Consider the following 25121-nt stretch of genomic DNA (forward strand, 5'->3'; position numbering starts at 1 on the left):
ATAGATCATATTCTCATTGATAAGAGAAGGCATACTAGTATAATTGACGTTCGTACACATAGAGGTGCTGACTGTGCCAGTGACCATTATTTAGTAATTGCTAAATTAAGAGAAAGACTCTCAGTGATAAATCATAAGCAACAAAATCTAAAAGTTCTAAAATTTGATACAGGAAAGTTTACTGATGAAAGAATTAAGAAAGATTACCAAATTAAACTGTCAAATAGATTTGATGTTTTGCAGGATTTAAATGATGATGAAAATATAAATGAAACAGACGTAAATAAGAATTGGGAGCACATACGTAATGCAATAGAATCAGCAGCTAAAGAAAGTATAGGATACCATAAACCGAGAAAAAGTAAGCCACGGTTTGATAATGAATGTCATAATCTAATAGAAATAAGAAATCAGGCTAGACTTAGGTGGTTAAATAACTCTGATGATACAAATCTAAACAATTATAATAGAATAAAGCGAGAAGTTAACCGCACGTTTAGAAGTAAAAAAAGAGATTACTTGAAAAGCAAAATTAACGAAATTCAAACAAACAGCAAAAATAAAAATATCAGAGATTTATATAAAGGTGTAAATGAGTTTAGAAAGGGGTGGCAACTTAAAGTAAACTTGATAAAAGATAAAGACGGTGATTTTCTAGCTGACCCAAGCGATATTCTAAATAGATGGAAGAACTACTTCAATGACCTTTTAAATGTCCATGTAGGAGATAAATCAGAAGTAAATGAAGTCCACACAGCAGAACCTTTAGTTCCAGAACCTAACTTGACTGAAGTTAAAGATGCTATTAAAAGGCTAAAGAATAACAAAGCACCTGGCATGGATTTAATACCAGCTGAGTTAATTAAATATGGTGGAAATTCATTAATATGTCAAATTCATAAATTAATTTGTTTAATATGGAATAAAGAAGAAATCCCTCAACAGTGGAAAGAATCCATAATTGTTCCTGTGTTTAAAAAAGGTGATAAAATGAACTGCAACAATTACCGTGGAATTTCTCTACTCTCAACAACATATAAAATATTATCTAACATTATTTTACCAAGACTAACCCCATATGCTAATGAAATTATAGGTGATTATCAATGTGGATTTAAACGTAACAGATCAACTACAGATCAAATTTTTCACATCAGACAGACACTTGAAAAAAAGTGGGAATATAATCAAAATGTCCATCAGCTATTCATTGATTTCAAAAAAGCATATGATTCGGTCAAAAGAGATAAATTATATAATATATTAGTAGAGTTTGGAATACCTAAGAAGCTTGTTAGTATGATAAAAATATGCACCAGTGAAACAGAAAGTAAAATTCGTGTGGGTATTAATATGTCTGACAAATTTACAATTCATGATGGGTTAAAACAAGGAGATGCATTATCTCCATTGCTCTTTAATTTTGCCTTAGAATATGCTGTTAGGAAGGTAAAAGAAACTAAAGAAGGACTAAAATTAAATGGTGTGACTCAGTTGTTAGCATATGCAGATGATGTAGACTTACTGGGGGATGATGTGAATACAATTAAGAATAATGCTAAAATATTTTTCAAAACTGCTAAAGAGATAGGTTTGGAAGTTAACAAAGAGAAAACTAAATATATGCTTACAGGCCGAAACCAAGTGTTAGGTAATAATCAAAATCTAATTATTGATAACAGCTCGTTTGGACCAGTTTCCAAATTCAAATACTTAGGAGTAATATTAACAAATGAAAATTATATTAAAGAGGAAATAAAAAGTAGGCTTAATTCAGGAAATGCATGTTACTTCTCTCTTCATAAACTTTTGTCTTCTCGTTTAATATCTAAGAAACTAAAAGTTAAAATATACAAAACAGTAATTTTACCTGTAGTATTATATGGATGTGAAACTTTGTCCCTTACATCGAAAGAGGAACATAAATTGAGAGTATTTGAAAATAAGATCCTTAGGAAAATCTTTGGACCTAAAAGGGATGAGGAGACAGGTGAGTGGAGAAGGTTACATAATTTAGAACTACATAATTTGTATTCATGTCCAGATATTATTAGAATAATTAAATCAAGAAGACTTAGGTGGGCAGGCCATGTGGCACGAATGGGAGAGGAAAGAGGAGTTTACAGGATTCTTGTTGGGAAACCTGATGGTAAGAGACCTGTAGGAAGGCCAAGACGAAGATGGAGGGACAACGTTGAGATGGACCTAAGGGAAATCGGTAGGGATGGAAAAGAGTATATAGAACTTGCTCAAGATAGGGAAAGATGGAAGGCCTATATTGCTGCAGCCATGAACCTTCGGGTTTAAGAAGGCTAGGGAGTTAGTTAGTTAGTTAATATCAGTGAGTTGATGATGCCGATTCTGGAGTTGGTAACCTGTTTTCTTATAAGTTGGCAACCTGTTTTCTTATGAGTTGGCAACCTGAATTCCTATGATTTGGCAACCTGATTTCTTATGGGTTGGCAACCTGATTTCCAATGAGTTGGTAACCTGATTTCCTATGATTTGGCAACCTGATTTCTTATGAGTTTGCAACCTGATTTCTTATGAGTTTGCAACCTGATTTCTTATGAGTTGGCAACCTGATTTCTTAGGAGTTGGCAAATGTATTTCTATTCATAGTCTAATACCACGTGATATTGTGAAATAGCCCAGATCTTGGACTCAGTATACGCTACTGGTTGTTATATAGGCGAAGTACATGCAATGTTCATAAGAGTTAGGGCTTTGGTTAATATATCGGTACGTTTCCAAAGCCTATATTATAAAGTAAAATATTTGTTTATTATGTATTTAGATCTCCTTATATGGAATCGTGTAATCATATTGAATTATAATACTTTAATTAGCATAAAATACTATATGTTGATATGATCCATATTTTTATGTGACGTCACAACTTTAAAATATGTCACTGATATATTATACTTTTATGAAAGGACACGTATATGTTGTGCTATTATATGTAATATTGCACCTTATGTGTAATGTATATCTATTGTTTAATGTTTATTGTATTTTATGCTCTATTATGAGTAGTTTAATGTATCTTCATGTTTGCGAGAGTGCACTATACGAATTTGTATTTCTAAATCTGTGTAGATGTCAGTTTTGCTGATAGTATCCTTTTGTAGATAGTGAGTGATTCATCTATACTTGAATCTGTGTTCTCGAAAATAGTATAAAAGCGAGGATATCGCGTAAGAATCGACACACTTTTTCGCCACGGTGCTGTGCATACATCCTGGTATGGTAGTTCGGGGCGCAAGCTAGGCCTATGTGATCATAGGTACGCCGATAGCCATGCATCGATGCTATGCACAATACTGCTACCATTCTACGTTAAATAATAAAGCTAGCCTAAAGATTAATTTGGAAATAAAAGGCTAAGGAGCAAATATTGGCTCAGTTATCATTGCATATCTCTTGGTGTGGTAGTTCGGGGCGCAAGCTAGGTCTATGTGATGATAGGCATGCCGATAGCCACGCATTGAGTTCATGCATTTTCGTTGAGTCAATTCATCGAAAAAGGGAAATCCTCGCCTTCGTTTCAAGTATATTTGCATTATAATTGCGATAAATAAAGAATAAAACCTTTCAGTTTATATATACTGCAGTAATGTGGATTTATTTCTCTGTGCTGTGAATATTGTCTTTGCCTAACACTATCCCTGTACCTGAGAGGAGTCTGTGTACTTCACTGAGTCTCATCGTTCACCGCTGAGTATTATTAAGTTAATATTAATAGTATAATAATACAACGCGTCTAATTCCAGATCGTATCAATGTCTTCACAAGAAATAGCAACTCCTCATTTCAAAAGAAAGTAGCATCATTTTGGTTTAATCATCACTCATCCGTGACCTTAAAATTAGCCTCAAATGTCAGAACACAGGCCTAAAATCACACAAAAACAGGCCCTTTTATGCGTTATTATTAGTATTATTATTTTGAGGATTTGTACCCTTATTTGCACAGATTCATCCTTGTTTGTACATAAAATTGGTAACCCCTGCAATCAAAGCTGTTGTGTTAAAGCTATTGTGGTTGCTTTGACAATACATATAAAAGTGCACAGGTATTGTAATTCAAGTTGTTTCATTAATAATACAGTAAAACCTCGTTATTCCGGACCCATATAAGCCTTACAGGTAAAAAAGCAGAATGCAAGGTTTTAAATGTGGCTAGAAGTCAACAAGAGAACTTCCCAAAGAAAAGACAGTCAACCACTGATGAAATTCTGTTTCCCGCAGACTTTGTACTGTACTGTATAGTGTATTTAGGCCTATTCCCTTTGAATACACCATAATCAAAGTGTTTTGTTGCTATGAACGGAGTTTTACTACTGTTCTACTGTTCTTTTAGGTTATTTCAGTTAATCCGGACTTTCGTTAAACCGGTAAACTTATCCCCCCATTATTCTGGATTAACGAGGTTTTACTGTACTATTAAATCAATATCTAATGTAATGTATGTTATTTATATGATAAAAATATGCACCAGTGAAACAGAAAGTAAAATTCGTGTGGATATTAATGTGTCTGACAAATGTACAATTCATGATGGGTTAAAACAAGGAGATGCATTATCTCCATTGCTCTTTAATTTTGCCTTAGAATATGCTGTTAGGAAGGTAAACGAAACTAACGAAGGTCTAAAATTAAATGGTATGACTCAGTTGTTAGCATATGCAGATGATGTAGACTTATTAGGGGATGATATAAATACAATTAAGAATAATACTAAAATATTTTTCAAAACTGCTAAAGAGATAGGTTTGGAAGTTAACAAAGAGAAAACTAAATATATCATAACAGGCCGAAACCAAGTGTTAGGTAATAATCAAAATCTAATTATTGATAACAACTCGTTTGAACCAGTTTCCAAATTCAAATACTTAGGAGTAATATTAACAAATGAAAATTATATTAAAGAGGAAATAAAAAGTAGGCTTAATTCAAGAAATACATGTTACTTCTCTCTTCATAAACTTTTGTCTTCTCGTTTAATATCTAAGAAACTAAAAGTTAAAATATACAAAACAGTAATTTTGCCTATAGTATTATATGGGTGTGAAACTTGGTCCCTTACATTGAAAGAGGAACATAAATTGAGAGTATTTGAAAATGAGATCCTTAGGAAAATCTTTGGACCTAAAAGGGATGAGGAGACAGGTGAGTGGAGAAGGTTACATAATTTGTATTCATGTCCAGATATTATTAGAATAATTAAATCAAGAAGACTTAGGTGGGCAGGCCATGTGGCACGAATGGGAGAGGAAAGAGGAGTTTACAGGATTCTTGTTGGGAAACCTGATGGTAGGAGACCTGTAGGAAGGCCAAGGCGAAGATGGAGGGACAACGTTGAGATGGACCTAAGGGAAATCGGTAGGGATGGAAAAGTGTATATAGATCTTGCTCAAGATAGGGACAAATGGAAGGCCTGTGTTGCTGCAGCCATGAACCTTCGGGCTTAAGAAGCCTAGAGAGTTAGTTAGTTAGTTAGTTATGTATGTTACTTCGTTACATTTGTATGACTTAGCCGTGATAGGTCTAAAACAGATTACATTTGTAAATTTTTTGCTTATTTAACAGTGATTGGTGTAATAGTAATTGTGTTAGAGAAGTTATTTTAACAAATATTTGCTTGTAATTAGTGTACAAATAATTGTGTATCAAGTACGTTGTTAGTAATAAAGTATAGAACAATGTATCGCAAGCAAACTAATATTAAGCTATCTTCTTTAAAATGTCCTTCAACAAGTGATTCATGGACACAGCTGCACTCTGCAGTCTCTTAATCAGTCGACTACTCTTTTCACCTAAAGATGGCAGCACTATATATAACCTCTCAAGGAAATTCTTCGTGGCATGAGGTCAGAAGAGAAACCTGAAAAATAGACCAGGCCAGAAAATGTATTTCCACTACCCCTATTTTATATGCTTTAGAAAGGATGTTGAATGTATCAAGGCAGTAAGAGAGAGAGATTCTGAATTTTATATCTCTCTAGTCTCACGTGACGTACGTTGCACATAATTTCCCCTTCATATCCTACCGCTGTCATCGTTCGATGGCAAGGTAGGTACCCAATATTCTCTAGTCTTTTTATGTCTTTACTGTAATAGGCTTACTTGTCAGAGATCTAGGTTCTTCCCTTTGTAGTTTCTTTAGAGGATTACGAAGACGTGGTGGCGGGTCTTGGGAAAATTAAACTTTCCACCCAGTCGGTTGGCTTCGGATGGTCCGACGAAAATTAATTCCCATCCTATTATTGAACAATATGCATCTACATAACGGCATATTCAATTCTCTTGCCCAATACTGAAAGTAATTGTTCCTGGTTTTCCGCCTCTGAACAATGTTAAGACAATTCCTTCCGCTTCATTGCTTTTGTGAACAATAGACTGACGACTTACCGAGATGTTTAGTTTTTCTCGCAACATTTGGAATATCTGCCCAGCATGTGCATACATTTCGGTACTACACAACAGAAAATTGAACACGTTTATTATAGAAAAGTGTATAAAATGTACGACCAACAGTAAACTTCAAAATACATCAGGTATTGAATATGCACTAAAACACATTTGCTATTTGTAAATGTAATTTATATCAAATTACCCGACTTTATAATCTTTCTGTAATCAAAACTAAGTTATTGTTGAAATACTAAGGTCGTACAGAAAGTAATGCAAAAGTTGTCATAACCTCTTTATTAATTGATGTAGATCGTTCAAATTACAACATGTAGTTGGAGTGACTCTTCCTCTATACAAACCAGCTACTCAAGATAGTCTCCATTTAAAGCGATGCTTTTGCGCCATCGTTGAACCCAACTCTCGAATCCTCTTTGAAAAATGTCCGGTATGCACTGTGTTGTATTCACTTTTTCATAGCCACTTTCACCTCGTCTGTGTCATCAAATCGTTGTCTCCGAAGACTGTCCTTCATTGGACCAAACAAGTAGAAGTCGGAGGGTACCAGATCTGGGCTGTATGGTTGATGGGGGACCACGGACCAGCCCCATTTGCCGATCACCTGATTTGTTGCCAAAGATGTGTGTGGTCGCGCATTGTCATGGTGAATGTAGATCGCTTTCAGATTCTTGTGCGGTCTCTTCCTCCTAATGGCTTCTCTAAGCTTATGGAGTGTCTCAATGTACTGCTCGCTGTTGATGGTACGACCGAGTTCCAGGAAAGCAAGGAGAATGAAACCCTTGTCCTCCCAAAAAGCAGTCACCATCACTTTCTTTTCTGATCACTGGCTCTTGAACCTCTTAGGCCTTGGAGAAGAGGTGTGCCGCTTTCCTCGGACCGATTCTTTGTTTCTGGATCATAAAGATACGCCCACGTTTCATCCCCTGTCACCATATCGGGAAAAGTGTCTTCATTTGCTTCGAACGCTTCAAGCAGATCAGAGCAGACTTCCACTCTTCTCTCCTTGAACTCGCGTATCAACTGCCGAGGTACCCACTTTGCACACACTTTCCGATACCCCAAGCTTTCCACCATCTTCTGTATGGCATGATGACCACAGTTCAGTTGTTCCGCAAGCTAACGGATTGTGACACGTCTGTCCGCGAGAATCAACTCATTCACTCGCTGACGATTCGTGTTTGTGGTTGCAGTTGATGGTCTCCCACTGCCCGGTTTGTCTTCAATGCTGGTTTCCCCTTCTGTAAACTTCTTCATCCACTTGTGCACATTGCTCTTGTCAATGGTGTCATCTCCGTACATTCTGTAGCCTTCTGTGGATGTCGGACAGCCAGCACCCCTCCTTCATCAAGAACTCGATGACAGCACGTTGCTTCTTCTTGGAATCCATTATTCACCTGCAAGGAAGACAAAGATTCTGAAACACTTGTATAGAGGAAGAGTCACTCCAACTACATGTGCAATTTGAATGATCTACAGCAGTTAATAAAGAGATTATGACCACTTTTGTATTACTTTCGGTACGGCTCTCGTATGTTAATAGTACATCCTTATGTTCACAGTGATATTTTCTTTCTTTAGAATGTTACAAATAATATTATACATTGCTAAGAAGGTAGTGACTATACTTTCTAACCCTAGGTAACATATGATTGTGTGTGTATGTATTAAAGAAATACAAATGGAATACCTAGATCCTGAAATACAGTAATATGTTATGTGTGTGGCCTAACGTTACGGCGATGAGCTGACTTTAATAGGAAATTCTGTAATTGCCGTAGTGTTATGAAATACACAGGGGAACAGGTATTTCAGGAGCTGGTCTCTTATATTTATGCAGATTATTGTACAAGAGTTGTACTAAGTACTACATACAACATAATATCTTTCCAAAGTGCTATAATGCGCGTTTTGGGGGTGCTTCTATGTTTATGAACAGTTCATAATAGTCAAAATAATACAATTATATTAATGCAAGAATATGTTTGGTTACATCTGACTTCTAGCCTGATTATATTATAATTCGGGATATTTTGTTGTTCATGTTTATAAATCCTTCATACCGCCGGTGTCACCTGGTGACACCCAAAATGAGGCTCTCGTAGCCGTTGCCACCGAAAGGTGACAAAGAAAAATTAGTTACAATTCCCATACTATTTGCACCTTCATACTTTTATACAGTATTGTGGTGGAAATACTAACAGGCTTTCTGGAAAAAGCCTTCGTTATGGTTCGAGCACTTTTTCCTCTTTCAATAAGCCCAGGTCAAGTGTTCGAGTCATTGAATCTTGTTTTTCGAACTGTGCTTGCAGACTTCAACATTTTTGACTATTACATTTTGTGTTCAAGCTAGGAACATAAACAACTTTTATTTCATTACGAAAGGTACATTCTATGAAAGGAAGGCGAAAGTTTGCGTCCTTTTCCAATAGGAGTTGGGAAAGATGGGGCTAAGTACAGATTTTTATTATTTTTCATGGAATATTGGGAGGCACGGCCCACCCCACGCCATGGTTTTCACTTTGGCGTTCTGAATTGTACACAGTTTCATGCCCTGGTGACTTAGCTTCAAAACAAAACTTACCTGAAGCAGATTGGTCCAATAGTGTACGAGTTATAACGTTTTCCGAAATAAGTGTAACAATTTAAAAATCGCTCGGAAAAGCCTCGGCGGAATAGGGGTTACTTCCGTAAACCCGCCCGGCAGTCTAAAGGTTGGCATGCTATCATTTCCCAGGCGTGGGAAAGGTCTGATGTTTAAAGCGTTTGAATTTCACTTTTCACACGCAAATGTAACACAAGATCTGCTATTCGAGGCAGTACCAATACCAAAAAAGAATAAGAATATATAGATTAATTGTAACATTATCCTCCACCTTTCAACACAGTTTTACTAAAGAAAAGAACACACAAGAAATGAAAATTACAGAACTTATTGCGTAACAAATAAGGCATAACCACAATCTTTGGGTTATATCGCACAATTACGACACACCACTAGGTTTAGTCAGTGCTTTACATGTCGTTTCCTGTTGAAGTAATAAAACATTAGAGCTAACTACTAACTACTTTACTATTGCAGAGTGAGCATAGAAGGCAAAATGTATGAAACAATATTCTTTCCACGAACTAAAAAAAAACAGAACAGACCATTATTAAAACTATAGTTTTCTTCTGTTATCATTATTTTTCTATTATCATCATTACCTAAAACGAGAAACTTTAATTGGATTAAGAAAGCAACTGATAGCAGAAAATGTACATGTGTGTACTCGATTTATGTGTCAATTTCTATGGCATTCTTTTATATCTGTGTATTGTAACACTGCCTCAAAGATTTTGGTAGCAGGCTACGTGGATACATTCATTTTATACCATACTTAGGCCACAACAAAATAAGCAATTTTCCCTATCTCTATAATTATAATAATCTTGGTGTCACTCTGTATAAGTCGTGAGTATGATATATGTGCCTTAGTACTTCCTTTCCGCAGGGTCAGTGACGTTCCACATGTAAGGGCGGGATTTGTGTTACAGTTGCGTGTAGGAAGTGTAAAATAATTTAACCCACTGTAATAGTACTAATCAGTTACAGGCATCCTGTAATTCCCGCCATGCTGGACAATATTGGTAAATTGCTGAAGGTGGGATAACCTCTTTCACTCCGATCCACGTATGACAAATTATCTCTCACTTTGGCCCCGGCCTGACGGCTTTTCTGGTCGAGCCGTTAGTTCATCAATCTTCCTGGTTATGCGTGGCGAGTTCCAATATCAAAGCCCTGGACGGTTCTAATGAAAAAGGCCAAAGAGAGGATAATGCCAGACGGGCTGCTCATACGTCTGCTTCAACAAAGCTGCTGTAACTATTGTTACGGAATACTCGGTATTTGGTTTATAACTACTGTTTTACAAGCACAGAAATTATTTTTTGCTTAGATTTTCATAAGCCATAGTTCATCTCCTTAGCGTTATTTTAAAACCAACATATATACAGGAAAATTCAAAATGATTCAATGTTTTCAAAGGGTAACATATCCCGCGTTTACAACACCAAAGTGATAACTGAATGAAAGCTCATATTGTTCATATCACGCCGCTAGATGCCACCACTATGGTTTTGACAGCCATTGAAGGACTTTCTTCATGGTATAGTTTTTATATGTTTAAATCGTTAATAATTGTTCAGCATACGTTTCGTCGTCGATATGAAATTGGATGAAAATTCAGGCAAATACTTTTTCTTGGCAGGATGGAGCTCTACCACATTCATATCTCAATGTTGAATTTGGTCAGTGGTACTATGAAATGGTACTTTGCACTTTGCAGTGAAATTTTAGTCGTGATTTGAGCCTTAAGCGCTGTGCCACTACTGTACTGATTCATTGTATAGGCCTTTATTTTGTAGCTGGGTATGTGGTTGTCAGTGGGAATCGATATTGCTAATATAGTCTTTTCTTTACACCCGAAACAAAATATTTTTTTCCTGCATCATAGCAAGCAATGGATTAAAGATCGGTTCAATTGTATTCGGCTGTCATCGTTAACTGTCGTGTTTCAAGGTGCCGAACAATACTCGCAGTACCAAACAAACGAGAATCGGAGACATTCAATGTTGCCAAGCTAAACCTACAGTAAACGTATAGGTCATGTCCGAATCGGCAACTGGTGTCACCAAAAGCACCGTTCGTAGGTGGAAGTTAGAGGTGGAAGGCTCACAAGTGCACTTCAACTCGCTGTAGCGTTACGCTCCGTAGCCGTATTGCAACTTACACTTTGTAGAGGCGACTCTTACTGCATAGTCGATCTTAAACACGGTGATACTTGGATATTTGATCGATAACATTGTATTTTGAAAAAATATAAAAGCAGAAATCACGTTACAGTTTCAATTTAAGTAGTAAATATGTTCAAAATATTATAATGTCTTGTTGGCATCTACCTTCTGCTTAAGCATTGTGTGCCTACTCCCTAGAGTGTGATGGCTGACGTTCGAGCTGACACCTGACGGGAGAAGTGGCAACTACTCGTATAATACTCGGGAACTTCTCGATTCGGACGACTTCGAAGGCAGAGGAAAGAGGCGGGGAGCGACGTAACGGCGTGCTTGCAGATTCGGACGCGGGGTTGTAATCGTGAGGATTAAAGTGATCTGTTACAAGTGAACTTTTATGAGCACGGAGAAAAATAGCGGTCGAAGGACCTTGGCTCATTGAACTTCCTACCAAGGCTCAAACACAGCAACAAGCAACGCTTGGTAACTTTGTTGCAAGAGAGCTGATGCATCTGGAACGTTCACGTTGCTATCTGCTTGAGCATAAATATTCAAATACAATTGGCGGGTAGAAACATCTCTGAAGGCAGTCGCCAGTAGAAGCGGCATTTACAGACTTGTTCAGCCGAGTTCGGCACAAACCAGATATGCGTCATTCCTTCTATTTGAATCTTAGCTGTTGCCACGGTAAGTTAAACAAATCAAATGCAGTACGCGTTTGCGCATTCGCTACGCATTTCGTTTTCGCACCAGCCGAACACAAGGGATGCGTTTTGCAGTAGTGACATATAAGAAATGCGAAGTGAAGTTAGATATACGAGGGCTATCCAGAAAGTCACTCTCGTTTTGGGGTGCCGCTAGGGGTGGGGCGAACCCCGCCATTTTGTGCAGGGACTTCCGCCCGTTCAGTGCGCATCCAGCTGTGTACGTGCGAAGTTCGTGTCGCTTCTGCTCTGTTCATAATACATTGTTAACATGACTGCTCCGATTGAAAATCCCGCCAGTTGTAAAGTGAGATCGATCATACGATCTTTGTTGTCGAAAGACACTAAACCGATTGCCATTCTCATCGACAACTGTGTGAAGTTTACGGTAAAGATGTGATGAGTGAAAGTGGATTGAGGCATTGGTGCCTCATGTTTAAAGATGGCCGCACAAACGTTCACGATGAAGACCGAAGTGGGCGACCTAGAATTGTGACAGATGAACTGGTCGCAAACATCAATGACAAGATTCGTGAAAATCGCCATTTTACGATAACAGAGCTCTCGTTTGAGTTTCCGCAAATTTCACGGAGCTTATTCTATGAAGTTGTGACCCAAAAGTTAGGCTACCATAAGTTTTGTGCAAGATGGGTTCCGAAAATTTTGACAGAGGAACACAAAACTCAGCGGATGGTAACCGCCTTGATATTCCTTGAGACCTATAACAAAGACGGCGATTCCTTTATTGATCGTTTTGTTACTGGGGACGAGACTTGGGTTAAGCACGTTAATTGTGAAACAAAGAACAGTTCATGAAGTGGGGACACATCAGTTCAACAAAAAAAACAACAAAAAAAAACAAGAAAATGCTTGCAAACCATGTCTGCAAGAAAACTTATGTCTACTGTGTTTTGGGATAGGGAAGGTGTACTGCTAGTCGACTTTTTGGAACGTGGTGCAACAATTACCGCTGACATATACGTATGTCAAAGCACTTTTAATGATCGGGTGTATTTTTCAGAATTCCATTGTGTAAGTTCATTCTTACTTCACGCATTTAAATAACCGAAACTCAAAGGTCGGAATCTATACTGGTCAATTTCAACAGATGTGAACAGCCATTGGATCCAGCTCAGGGCCTCTGGGATAATGCAATGGTTAACGTAAAGCTATCCCCTTGTAATCAAGGAGCGTGGGGTTCGATTACAATTGTGAAACTCTATTTTGTACAAGCAGCGTTGTCGAATATCTGAAAATGTTTTGACTGATTTACAAAGCTACAAAGAAAATAACAAACATCAAATAACCTGAAGTTGCCATTGAAACAGCAAAGCTTTGATGAAAGCTGTTGACCAACTTTGGAAACAAACGATACTCGAATAATGCTACCATAAAATATAGGATTTTTGTGCATACATTTCTCTCCTGATAATATCCTCTGTACAATTATTGTATTTTTCAAGACCAATCGTTCTCTTATCATTCTTTTCCTCGGAGTTGAAACTTTTCCAAGTTGATATTTAAGTCCTGCTTGGTTTTAATGGTGATCAATATATCTATAGCTTAACAAGTTTAAAAACAAGACGCTGCAAATAGTTGTTGTGCATCTCACTCCACATTTCCTCACTCCCTTGCCCGCGGCGTCCGTGGTTCGCAGTGTTGCAACCTGGAGGGAGCGGAATGGTCTGAAAATTTTTAACGAAATTTATATTCGGTTTTTCCTGGGCTGTTTTCTACGTGTCGGAGTACAGAAATCCAGGTCACCTTTCGGCAACGACTCTTTTCCTTCTTTCAAAACCTGAGAAACCATCCATTTAGATACTTCCGTGGCGGCGGTTGTGGACTCGACAACATTATACTTAAGTTTATGCAACTCCTTCTGATTTCACAAATATGTTGCAATATTGTAAACAATTTCTCTGGCCTGTCCTCTAAGAGGCTTTCCAGAGCAGATTGCGGATTTCGTTGGATCCGGCATGATTAATTTTGCATTTCAAAAATATGCAGCCAAGGGTAAAGAGCAAGAACATTTCAATGCTTTAAAAAGAACACAGGCAAGCCTGTTATCAGATTGCCTTCACTTAGTGATTGTTGTACGATAAAAACCCCACTCGGCTTTTAAAAGAACCAAGCCACTGCTCGGTGTCGCATTCAGAAAATCAAGTCATTTGCCCTGCAGTTTCTCTTCGTTAGAAACCTTAACGCGCGTACTTAATGCCATAGTTTACGATCTGCACACCGCACGCATTTTCAAAGGCCGGATTAAATAAAATGTGCTGGCACTGTCAGGCTGCACAGTAAAAATTGTTTGTCATATTTGTTTTAGCTTAATTTTGCTGAATTGGTGCTCTCAAGGCCAGACCAGTAAGTTGTAGAGTGTTGGGGAGGATGACGTAATAGGAGGTGCCCCGCAGTGATCTACGCATATTGGGACTTAACTTGAAAGGTTATAGTTTCAGATCTAATTTGCGTGGCATTTCTCACTGCTTCGATCCCCTCTCTTGCTTCCTTTGCCCGGAAATAGGCATACCTACACATTTAACATAATCCTCAGTTCGCCCAATGATGAGCACATTGCCTCCTTTATGTTGCTTCTTTAAATATTCCATTTCCCACGCGCTCATTTCATGCATTCCACAACACAACAATAAATAATAAATAAAGAAAATAAAAATGTAACATTGTAATAACAATGCAACAAGAAACTAACGAAAACACAGAACAACACTGTGATAGCAAACACAAGAGGAACAATATCAGAAGCACGCTATCACCCTCGGAATGTTATCGCGTGAATTCGTGGAACTGGAAAAGCGTTGCAACGCTGGACCCCATGTTGCGACCTATATGCTCCAACAGACGACGCAGAAGCAGAGCTGTTGCTAAGCAAGGGCATAGAAGGGCCAGGCGGGAGAAAATCTAAGAAATCCGATATAGTTGCTTTAACGCTATTTGGGGGGGGGGGGGCGTAAGTAACGTTACTAGGGATAATATTCAGAGTAGGGGCAGAGCACAACGGATACTCGATTATAATTTAAAGTGGATTATTCTGATTGGTTAAACATAATGGTAACTTTCTAGCTATCTATCGTAAGTTGTAACTCGATCTTAACCCTAAGTATAAGTCATGAACACCTTCTAAGTATCATTGTACTTAGAGAGGTAATAATATCTAACCCTCTCCCAAGTCAAAGTCCAGAGTAGGGGATAATCGAACAGCAGCAACAGACACACAGAATTCACAGACAACACACAGGATAACGATCCCTAAAATCCACAATGTGTAACTGATTCTACTGCCTTGTCATAACTCTCAGCCCATTTTTGATAGCATCTGTCCGCTCAGGTCTTGAGGGGGGGGGGAGGTTCATGGTCACTTGTCCATTTTTAAGTAACAAATATCAGAGAGATATAACTTTTCAAGTTCATGCCTTTTTAATATTCAAGGTCAATTCTCTAAGCTTAACAACACTAAGTCACCACAACTTCCTGTCCTGAATCCTCACGTTAACCTTAGCCTTGGTAGCCAGGGGGAGGTAAGGACTCTTTGTGAATCATGTGTGTTGAGTTTCGGACAAGTGCATGTGCACTCAATATGTCATCTTATTTAATTCGTCCTTCTAGACTTTCTTTTCGAGCCAACGCCCAGTTATGTAACTTCGATAAATCTGCACGGTCACACGTCCTTTCTCCTTCGATCAATTTATATTGTTGTTAATTTCCTTTCTCATTCTACAAGTGTTTATTGTTATTAATCGTAATCTCTGTTATTTAGAATGTGATTCTTGTGTTATTTAATATTCACAATGTCACTGATATTGTCCGGATAGTAACTGACCTGTATATACATATCTTGGATAGATTTGGTGTTTTAAGTCCATTTTATGCACAGTAAGGCTAATCGGGAGTGGACCTACAGTTTAAACTGGAATCCGAACCACTATGTGCCTCCACCGGGAATCGAACCCAGGACCCCTTGATTACAAGGCGACGACGCTTTCACTGCGCCATCGGGAAGGCATATATATATATATATATATATATATATATATATATATATATATATATATATATATATATATATATATATATATCTTGCAAGACCTGCTGCCCTGGGAATTATGACTGTGTTTTGACTTTAGTTTCTGGTTTTGAGCTTGAAAAAGCTTGTGAAAAAATTGTGGTCAAGCTGAATTGTAAGAAGCTGTTATTTCTTTGACTCCAATCTATTTATACACATAAGTATTTATTTTGCTAAGTAATATATACTTCATTTTCTTTGTGAAAACTTGACCTTGCTTTTATTTGATCATCGAACGATCAGAGATTATCCCTGAGAGGCGTCACGTGAATGCTGCGGGTCTTCTTGTGATCATTTTTTTTTTTTGTGTTTGATTTAAATAACTTTCTTTGGATAAAATAACGTGTCAACGTTACATTTGTTTCTGCTCTCTCACAAAACCTACGAATTGATGTGACGTATTTCCGGTTTGTACCGAACTCGGCTGCATAAGTCTGTAGTATAAGAATCGAAACTGGCAGCTGTTGACTACAAAGGCACAGACAGAAGACGCCAAGGCAAGAACGAGCATGCAGACAGCATTAATGAGAAGCGCTGTTACGAGATAATAGAGAAAGTTTCAAAACGACTACTCGTTAGAGTCCATCAAATGGATTATGGCTTCACGCCCACTGTAACTAAACCGCCAACAGATGGCAGAGTGATTATCCCATTACAGTACATGGCCAAGACTCCGATCCAACACTCATTAAAACATCCCCGCATGCAAATTTCTGTTTGCCCATAACGGGATAAATGGCTTGGAAAGAATTCATGGAACAACATGTAAGGAATCGCGTAATGGGAGATTTCTGGAGGCAGCATCCTTAAGCGGGTATGCGGCATCTCGCCTCACTACCGCTTAATGATGGATTTATCCGCGGAAGGCACTACAGCCTCCGATTTGCTTCGTAATAAATCATGTTAGCGTAGGAATTTTCCCCTTTGGAGAGCGTGGCTTCGTAGGATTTCTCCAGCATCTCTGGTCATCCTCTCGCCTCGAGAGGGAGAGAGAGACAGACAGAGAGAGACAGGGTTGCCAAGGAGTGGGAGAAGGAGCAAGGGGTAGAGGATACGGAGGTGGAAAATGATGGATCACCGTTATCCCAAGCAGCGATTGCCTGTGAAAACTATTTCGGATCACGGCAACTTTTGCGAGCTGCTGTTGTTTCTTCTGTAATTGGGGAAACTTATCATAAAATATTATTGCTCTCAATGTGAATGCCTTTCTCGGCATTTTCTAGCATTTCTTGTTTACAAATGGAGTAAATCTCACACTGTCGCGGAATTTCAGCAATGAATGATGTAGCTGACCAGATCTATTGACTGAAGTAGGTTATTTTGCGTCACTTTCTGCCACCTTTGGCCAGTCACGACGATGAGTATGAGTTATGAGATCGACATCATGATACTGATGAAGGAGCACTCACAAAGATCACTCATGATCTGGCAGGGATTCGAACCCGGGCACTGTGTGGTCGTAGCACGCTGTGCTAAGTACTCCACCACAACTGAAGAGGCGATGAATTGGGAATAACCTGAGAGTAGCTTAACAGAAATACCTCTAAGTTACTCTAAAGTGAAATAAGTTTGCAACTCGTCTTCAATTCATGAAAGAGGTTATGAATGTTGCGTCGAAATAAAAATTCACATTAATTCCAAGAAGCTATATTTCATATTTCAGCATTGGCCAGTGCCGAAGATATAGCAGCAGTAATATATATATATATATATATATATATATATATATTTCATTTTCACACATGTTAGTTTCCGCAATATCGACAGATACCTTGATATCGTTGTTGTCAGTCAGACAGACTGCCGGACGGAGAAATAATTTTCCTTCAAGTTATTATCTGTTAGGTCTATAAATTTACCAGCTTCGTCTTGTAGCTCTCGCAGTTTGTGACCGACATATAGTCAGAAGGATGGACACAACTGTTAAGTTTTTGGTAAGGAAACAATATGGCCTAAGATGTTCAGAAATTGATATGTATTCCAGAACCTGTCTACAAACAAGCTTTAGTTTCAGTTAATTGTATCCTAAATCTTATGCAACCCATCTATCAGTACAGTAGATTGGGTTGCCTAAGCATCAGGCGCTTTTCCTTCTAAGAATGCATTCCATTTGGATGTGATCATCTTAAATGAATAGTGTATCTTTTCGTTTTGTTGTGATAGCGTTCTTCCCACTGTTGAAAAGTACGAATTCTTTCTCCGTGTCTCTGTATCTTTGTTTTGTTTTACTCTCCTCTTTCCTTTCTTCTCGATCTCTTACACTCGTATCTCTTTAACCTTTACTTTTCCCTTTCTCTCTTTTCTCTGTACATCTAAACTTATTTCTTTCATATTGCCTCCTCGATGGCGTAGTGATAACGTTATCGCCTTCTACTCAAGGGATCCTGGGCTTGAGACCCGGTGGAGGCAGATAGTGGTTCGGATCCCACTTTAAACTGTAGGTCTAGTCCCGATTAGCCTTCCATACATGAAAGTAGACTTAAAAACTCAAAATCAAATTCAGTTTTTTATTTTCATTTCCTTCATTTTTCTTTTACTCTATCGGTCTTTTCATCTTTCACTACTCCCTCTTCCCATTTTATCTTGCTCCCCTTCTTTGTTTCTATTTCCACTTTATTACCCCTTGTATTTTATTCCCTTTATTTCTCTCTCTCTCTCTCTCTCTCTCTCTCTCTCTCTCTCTCTCATTTTTTCTATTACGTGTTTAAAGGAGTCGTTTCATTCTTATACTTAGAAAATTTTAGCACTTGTGAACTATCTTCCAGTACGTATTAATCACCTTTTGTTAGGAATTGTGCACGTCGTTCTACCTCCATCTATTAGGTTAGAAAATAAAGATAAGCGAACGTGGACATACTCTTGAATTTCCAGATTGTCGTTGAAAGTTTGCCGCTTTATATCAACATATTCATACAGCAAATCAGAAAACGTGGTTGTCCAACAACTGCTGAGACGATTGGAAATGGACCAAGCTTACGTTAGGTAATAGAAGGGTATGAAAGCTTGACGACTACCTAAAATATGCCTTTCGCTTTTATGAAATGGGGCTGCAAAATTCTAGACCGTCGATTCTATAATCATCGGGGAATGAAGTATGCTTATTACTGCTACAAGAATACTTTTAAAACTCTTTTTTTCTACCTTCTCTCTATCTGCCTGTCTCCCTGTTTTGTTGTTGTTTCCCTCATTTCGTTCTTTCTCTGTCTCCTAATACCTGCATTTTTGGGATTGATATGTATTTTTACTCATCTTTGACACGTTCATCGGATTTATTTCAGGTATTATTTATCTATTAAGCGTATTATTATATTTATTAATAATGACTTAATAATACTCTGTTCTGGAAGATGAGACTCGGTGAAGTACACAGACTCCTTTCATTTACAGAAATAGTGTTAGGCAAAGACAATATTCACAGAACAGAGAAATAGAACCACATATACACTAAAAGTTTTATTCTTTATTTATGGCAATTGTAATGCGAATATACTTGAGACGAAGGCGAGGATTTTGCTTTGTCGATGAATTGACTCAACTGAAACGCATAAATTCAATGCGTGGCTATCGGCAAGCCTATGATCACATAGACCTAGCTTGCGCCCCGAACTACCACACCAAGAGATATGCAATGATAACTGAGCCAATATTTGCTCTTTAGCCTTTTATTTCCAAATTAATCCTTAGGCTGACTTTATTATTTGACGTAGAATGGTTGCAGTATTGTGCATATCATCAATGCATGGCTATCGGCGTACCTATGTTCACATAGGCCTAGCTTGCGCCCCGAACTACCATACCAAGATGTATGCACAACACAGAGGAGTTCCTTTTAAGTTTAAAAGCTTCGTCGATCCGTGGCGAAAGTGTGATATTTCTTACGCTACATCCTCGCTTTTATACTATTTCGAGAACACAGATTCAAGTACAGATGAATCACTCACTATTTACAAAAAGATGCTACCAAGAAAACTGACATCTACGCATGTTTAGAAATACAAATTCGTATAGTGCACTCTCTCAAATATAAAGATACATTAAATTACCCATAATGTAGCATAAAATACAATGAACAAAAGATATACATTACAAACAAGGTGCATTATTACATATAATAACAAGGAAATTACGCTTTATTTCACAAAAATAAATATATTAGTGACATATTTTCTACTGGTGACGTCACATAAAAATATGGATCATATCATCTTTCCCCATCCTTTCTCCTTCGCTTGTTTTTATTTTTCCCCCTTCACATTCTCTTCCTCTTTCTCGTTCTCTGTTTTTCGTTTTCTGTTTTTCGTTTTCGTTTCCTCTTCTTCCCTTTAATTATATTACTCTCATTTTATTTAATTTTCAATATCACTCTTTCTGTCTTTGTTATCGTAATTTCTAAGACACATATCATCTCTCACCTCCCTCTGTCTCTCTAGTTAACTTTGTTCTTATCTCAGTTGTCTCTCTCTCTTTTGCTGTGGCCGTCTTCCAGAATGTAACCCCATCCACACTGCGGGGAGTAGTGACTAACGATGTTGCCTTGTATACAAGGGGACATGACCATCTAAGGTTCATCCTATAGAGATTCGGAAGCTACAAAAAATACAATATAACTATTTTCATGACTATCTCTCTTGTCTCTTTGTGTGTAATTTCTCCTTTCTCTCTCCCTCTCTCTGTCTCTCTATCTCTCTCTCTTTCTGTCTCTCTCGTGCTTATGTTCTTCCTTTCTTCGTAATGGATTGAATGTGATGGGGAAATAAAACTGTACACACTTTCCTATAACACTAATCTCCACTACAAATCTCCTTTTCATCTAGAGCTGAGTTTGGAAAAGAACCGAACCGTGAATGGGATTAATATTTTTTTTAAAAAAAAACTCGTTGAATATTTCATTCATTATTACAACACAGGTATCCTGCAGTCTATTTCAGAACTCTATGTTAAACACTGCCTTTTTGATTGTCGTATATTCTCTGAGAGAAAATCCAACATTGTACCATTTCCACATTAAATGTCAACTTGCGTTGCCTAGCGGTGCGAAATTAATCCACTTTAAACTTCTGCTAACAGAGCTTGATTTCGCAAAATGTAGTTCCGTTCCTTTCTCCTAAATACACCTGCATGAATATGTGATGAACGCCATCCTTGGCTTCTCCAACTGTCGTGCTGGCTTCTCTTCCCATTCAAGTTAACCTTTCTCCTTTAGCTGCCCACCCATACGTTCTATCGACCTGCTGAGGTCTGTCGCGTTGATGTCAAAGGTAACACAGAGAGATAGATGGAGTGTCTTGTCTAGGCATTCGGTTGCAAATTGCGAGAGAGGTATTTACCTTCTCCCAGCATCTCATTATTACAATGTGATGTGTTAAGGAGAAATTATTTATGTGCACGATTTTAAGAACACTGAACTACACTATTTACGTACAGTATCGCCAGAAGTAATGTATACCGCAATAAAGAACATGCAGTGTTTTATTTAGACTAATTTGGTAAGCATAGTGAGAAATGATCAACACATCTGAATCAACACTTGTATGTATCAACACAACAGTGCCTCTCCAATGGCGCAGTGGTAGCGTCGTCGCCTTGTAATCAAGGGGTCCCTAGTTCGATACCCGGTGGAGGCATATAGTGGTTCGGATCCCACTTTAAACTGTAGGTCAAGTCTCGATTAGCCTTACTGTGCATAAAGTGGACTTGAAGCACCAATTCAATCAATCAATCAACACAACATTTAGAGTGCTGCAGTGAGAGGATTTCGTTCGAGTGCCAAATAGTTCGCACGGACGACGCTAGATAGCGTACGGAATTGAGAGCTTCTTCCCTCGAGTGAATAACGCTCGAACAGTAAAGACAAAGGATATACGCTCGAAGCCCAGTAGTACACGTACAACCGTAATTTGTGTGTGGTAGTGGGCCCTCAAATAGATCGCGAAGTGAACGACGATTTCATTTGATATCTCTATCCATCTACGACGCCAGAGGTCCCGGTTAGAACCCCGGACTGGGCATGGATATTCTACATGAGTGTCCATCAATTTCACCATATCATCACTCATCCTCGTCGTGCTATTAGTCAAAAGTGTGTGACGGTCCTGTGGATCCGCACAATATCATTATATGTTTATTAAAATTATTAATTTCATATTATACAATTCTATTAACCGCAAAAAATGTACAGCGTGTCCATAAATATACTGTCATACTTTAAAGTGGTATTACGTGGCTTTGGATAATCGTATTTAAATGAAATTGGTGACATTTAAAAGAAAAACTCAAATATTTTATTTTACAACTCATAGACATTGAATGTGGCCCCCACGAGTGGCCCTGCAGACATAAAGGCAATATTCCCATTCATACCACACACGCTCCAACATATCCACAGGGATGGACTGGATTGCAGAAGTGATGCGAATTTGCAGTTCTTGCAGGTTTTTGAGGCAATGGGGTTACATAGACACAATCTTTTATGTAACCCCATAAAAAAGTCACTGACCGGCAAGTAAGGTGACCTCGGCGGCCAATTGTAGAAGACCTTAACCAAACTCTGCGTGGAATGATAAAACATACCAACACGTTCACCAAACTCTGCGTGTAATGATATTCTAAAACACACCAACTACGTTCTTAAATCTTCTGTAATAACAACACAATTTTAAAGGAAAACATTCACATGTATACGCCTTAATGGCGTGGTGCTAAGCACAGGGGAGCACTTTACCTTTTTTTTACATTCACATGTAACCTGGTTGCCTGCTAAATATCCAACAATGAACCCGCATCGTCCATTGTTGTCAGGAGTGAATTTATTTCAGTTTCTATGTTTGATTTCGTTCATTTTTGTCCATTGCTGATATTGGTGTCCATTGTTGACATGCACAAAAATATTTGAGTTTTTCTTTCAAATGTCACCAATTTCATTTAAATACGATTATCCAAAGCTACGTAATACCACTTTAAAGTATGACAGTATATTTATGGACACGGTGTATAACAATTACTTTCTACAAAGTTAATTGTTTTATGTTATTCATTTGCGCTAAACGCTGTATAAATGATGTAATATATGGAATTCTAACGTTGCTATAACAACGAAAATCAATAGTCGATATATAGCAATGGATGTAATGAAATCGGAATACAGGTAATAGTGAAGTGCATATTGCTCAGTTATTTTAATAATACATAAACCCGCGGAAGTTGTATCCTCACCTTCGTGTTATATTTCTAAATATTTATTAACTAATTCTAATCGTGCAAAATGATTAAACAGTGATCGTCACAAGTGGCATAAAACATGCATAGGGATAAATCTCTTGATGTAAACAATTATGGATGTTTATTACAAGAGTGTCGTCATCATCTTGAATAAACATTCACATATCTTTTCTGATGATGCCGCCATCACAACTTTCTTACATTCTAAGACTGATAGAAACTACTGTCGTTTAATATTTTCATGAAATACTGTTACTAATTTTTCATCACGCATTTACTTCACCATAGTATCGTCTTCATATTAGTTTTCGAAAACTTTCAAAATTACATATTTTTTTAAAAATTTAAATTATTTCTTCCCGTACAATAATCGCAGACTTTTTAAAAGTTCCCTTTTGAAATTGAATTTTTCTTCCTCGTTTCAGGTACTCCAGATCATCAACCTCCGTATGCCGTGATTGTGTACATCCACGGGGAGTCTTTCGAATGGAATTCGGGAAACCCTTACGACGGCAGCGTCCTCGCGAGCTACGGTCACGTGATTGTCGTCACGATTAATTACAGACTCGGAATTCTCGGTAAGTACCATTTGCTTTATTATCATCTAAAGATTGATAAATATGATGTGCTTGTTGTAATTCTTAATACTCCATGAAATACTTCTCTGCAATTACTATGACGGAAAATATTTATGAAATGAATTTTTAACCTTCTGTGGTTTTGCTGTTTTCCATTCTGAACCACAGACAAATATCTTCGTCACGTTGTTTTAGAGTTGATGTGATTTTTGTGTTAAAACCGTTATGGTCATACCTCGGTAATCGATAACCTAATAATTCTAAAAACTGACATTAAAATGTTCCTGAAATGGTCTACCAAATAACCTCAAAATTTCAAAAGTGCCTGTAATCCTTTTATAAATGGCTTTCATAATAACCTTAAAACTATAGAAATCCTAAAATTACTTCACAAATTATCTACAAAATAATTCTAAATGCAAATTGAGCCTGCATTGGTAAAATATTTCGTAGAGAATAGCTTTAAACTGGAAACATTACTAGTATTTCATTAAATATGAAATAACCTTAAAAAAAATTTAAAATCTTTGAAACATTCCATGAAATAACCTTCAAATTGAAATGAGTATATAAAATCAGAAGTCCTAAAAATGGAATAGAAAATAACCCTTAAATAAAGTAAAAGGGGCATGTATTTTGAAAGTAATTAAATACTTCGAATTTTCGCCGTTTAGACTATTTATGCTAAGAAGGGGGCAATTAAGTATTTTTTCACTCTTGCTGTGCAGCGTTAAGTGTTTCACCACTCCTGGTCTTTGTCCATATACGAGGGTGGTTCAATAATTATTGTCCCTGACATATAAGCAGTATTATTTTTCCACAAAGTCCCCCTTCACAGTAATGCACTTCTTCCACCTATGCTGTAAAGCCACTATGCCAACTTCAAAGAATGTCTGTGGCTGAGCCGTGAGCCATTCTTCCGCAGCGTCCATAACAGCAGCATTTGAGGGAAAATGCGTCCCCTTGAGGTGCTCCTTCAACTTCGAGAACAAATGAAAGTCACTAGGGGCGAGGTCGGGTGAGTAGGGAGGGTGTTCCAACGCATGGAAACCAGCAGCATGGATTGCGGCACCAGTAACATGGCTTCTGTGTGCTGGAGCATTATCGTGGTGAAACAGCACTTTTCGCCGCAACATCCCACGCCGTTTCTCCTTGATTGCTTCGCGTAACTTAGGGATTAGGGCTGCATAATAGTCCCCAGTAACAGTGTGTCCCAGCAGGTAGTCAATAAAGAGCACACCCTTCGCATCCCAAAAAATTGTGGCCATAACCTTGCGTGCTGATGCTTGCACCCTGAATTTGCTGGGGGAGGTGAATTGCTGTGCCGCCACTC

The 25121-nt window shown here is 37.9% G+C and overlaps 1 protein-coding gene across 1 annotated transcript in view; it reads left to right on the top strand.

Annotated features, from left to right (window-relative positions):
- Nlg2 (Neuroligin 2) overlaps positions 1 to 25121 on the top strand; it is a 1033488-nt gene that overhangs the window by 544012 nt on the left and 464355 nt on the right. Inside the window, exon 4 of the mRNA XM_083118258.1 lies at positions 23668 to 23788. Within this exon, the coding sequence (XP_082974384.1) occupies positions 23668 to 23788 (121 nt within the window). The remainder of the gene's footprint in view (positions 1 to 23667; positions 23789 to 25121) is intronic.

Source organism: Lepisma saccharinum, chromosome 3, assembly GCF_977018435.1.
Source record: "Lepisma saccharinum chromosome 3, izLepSacc3.1, whole genome shotgun sequence".
In the NCBI taxonomy this organism is placed as follows: Eukaryota; Metazoa; Arthropoda; class Insecta; order Zygentoma; family Lepismatidae; genus Lepisma; species Lepisma saccharinum.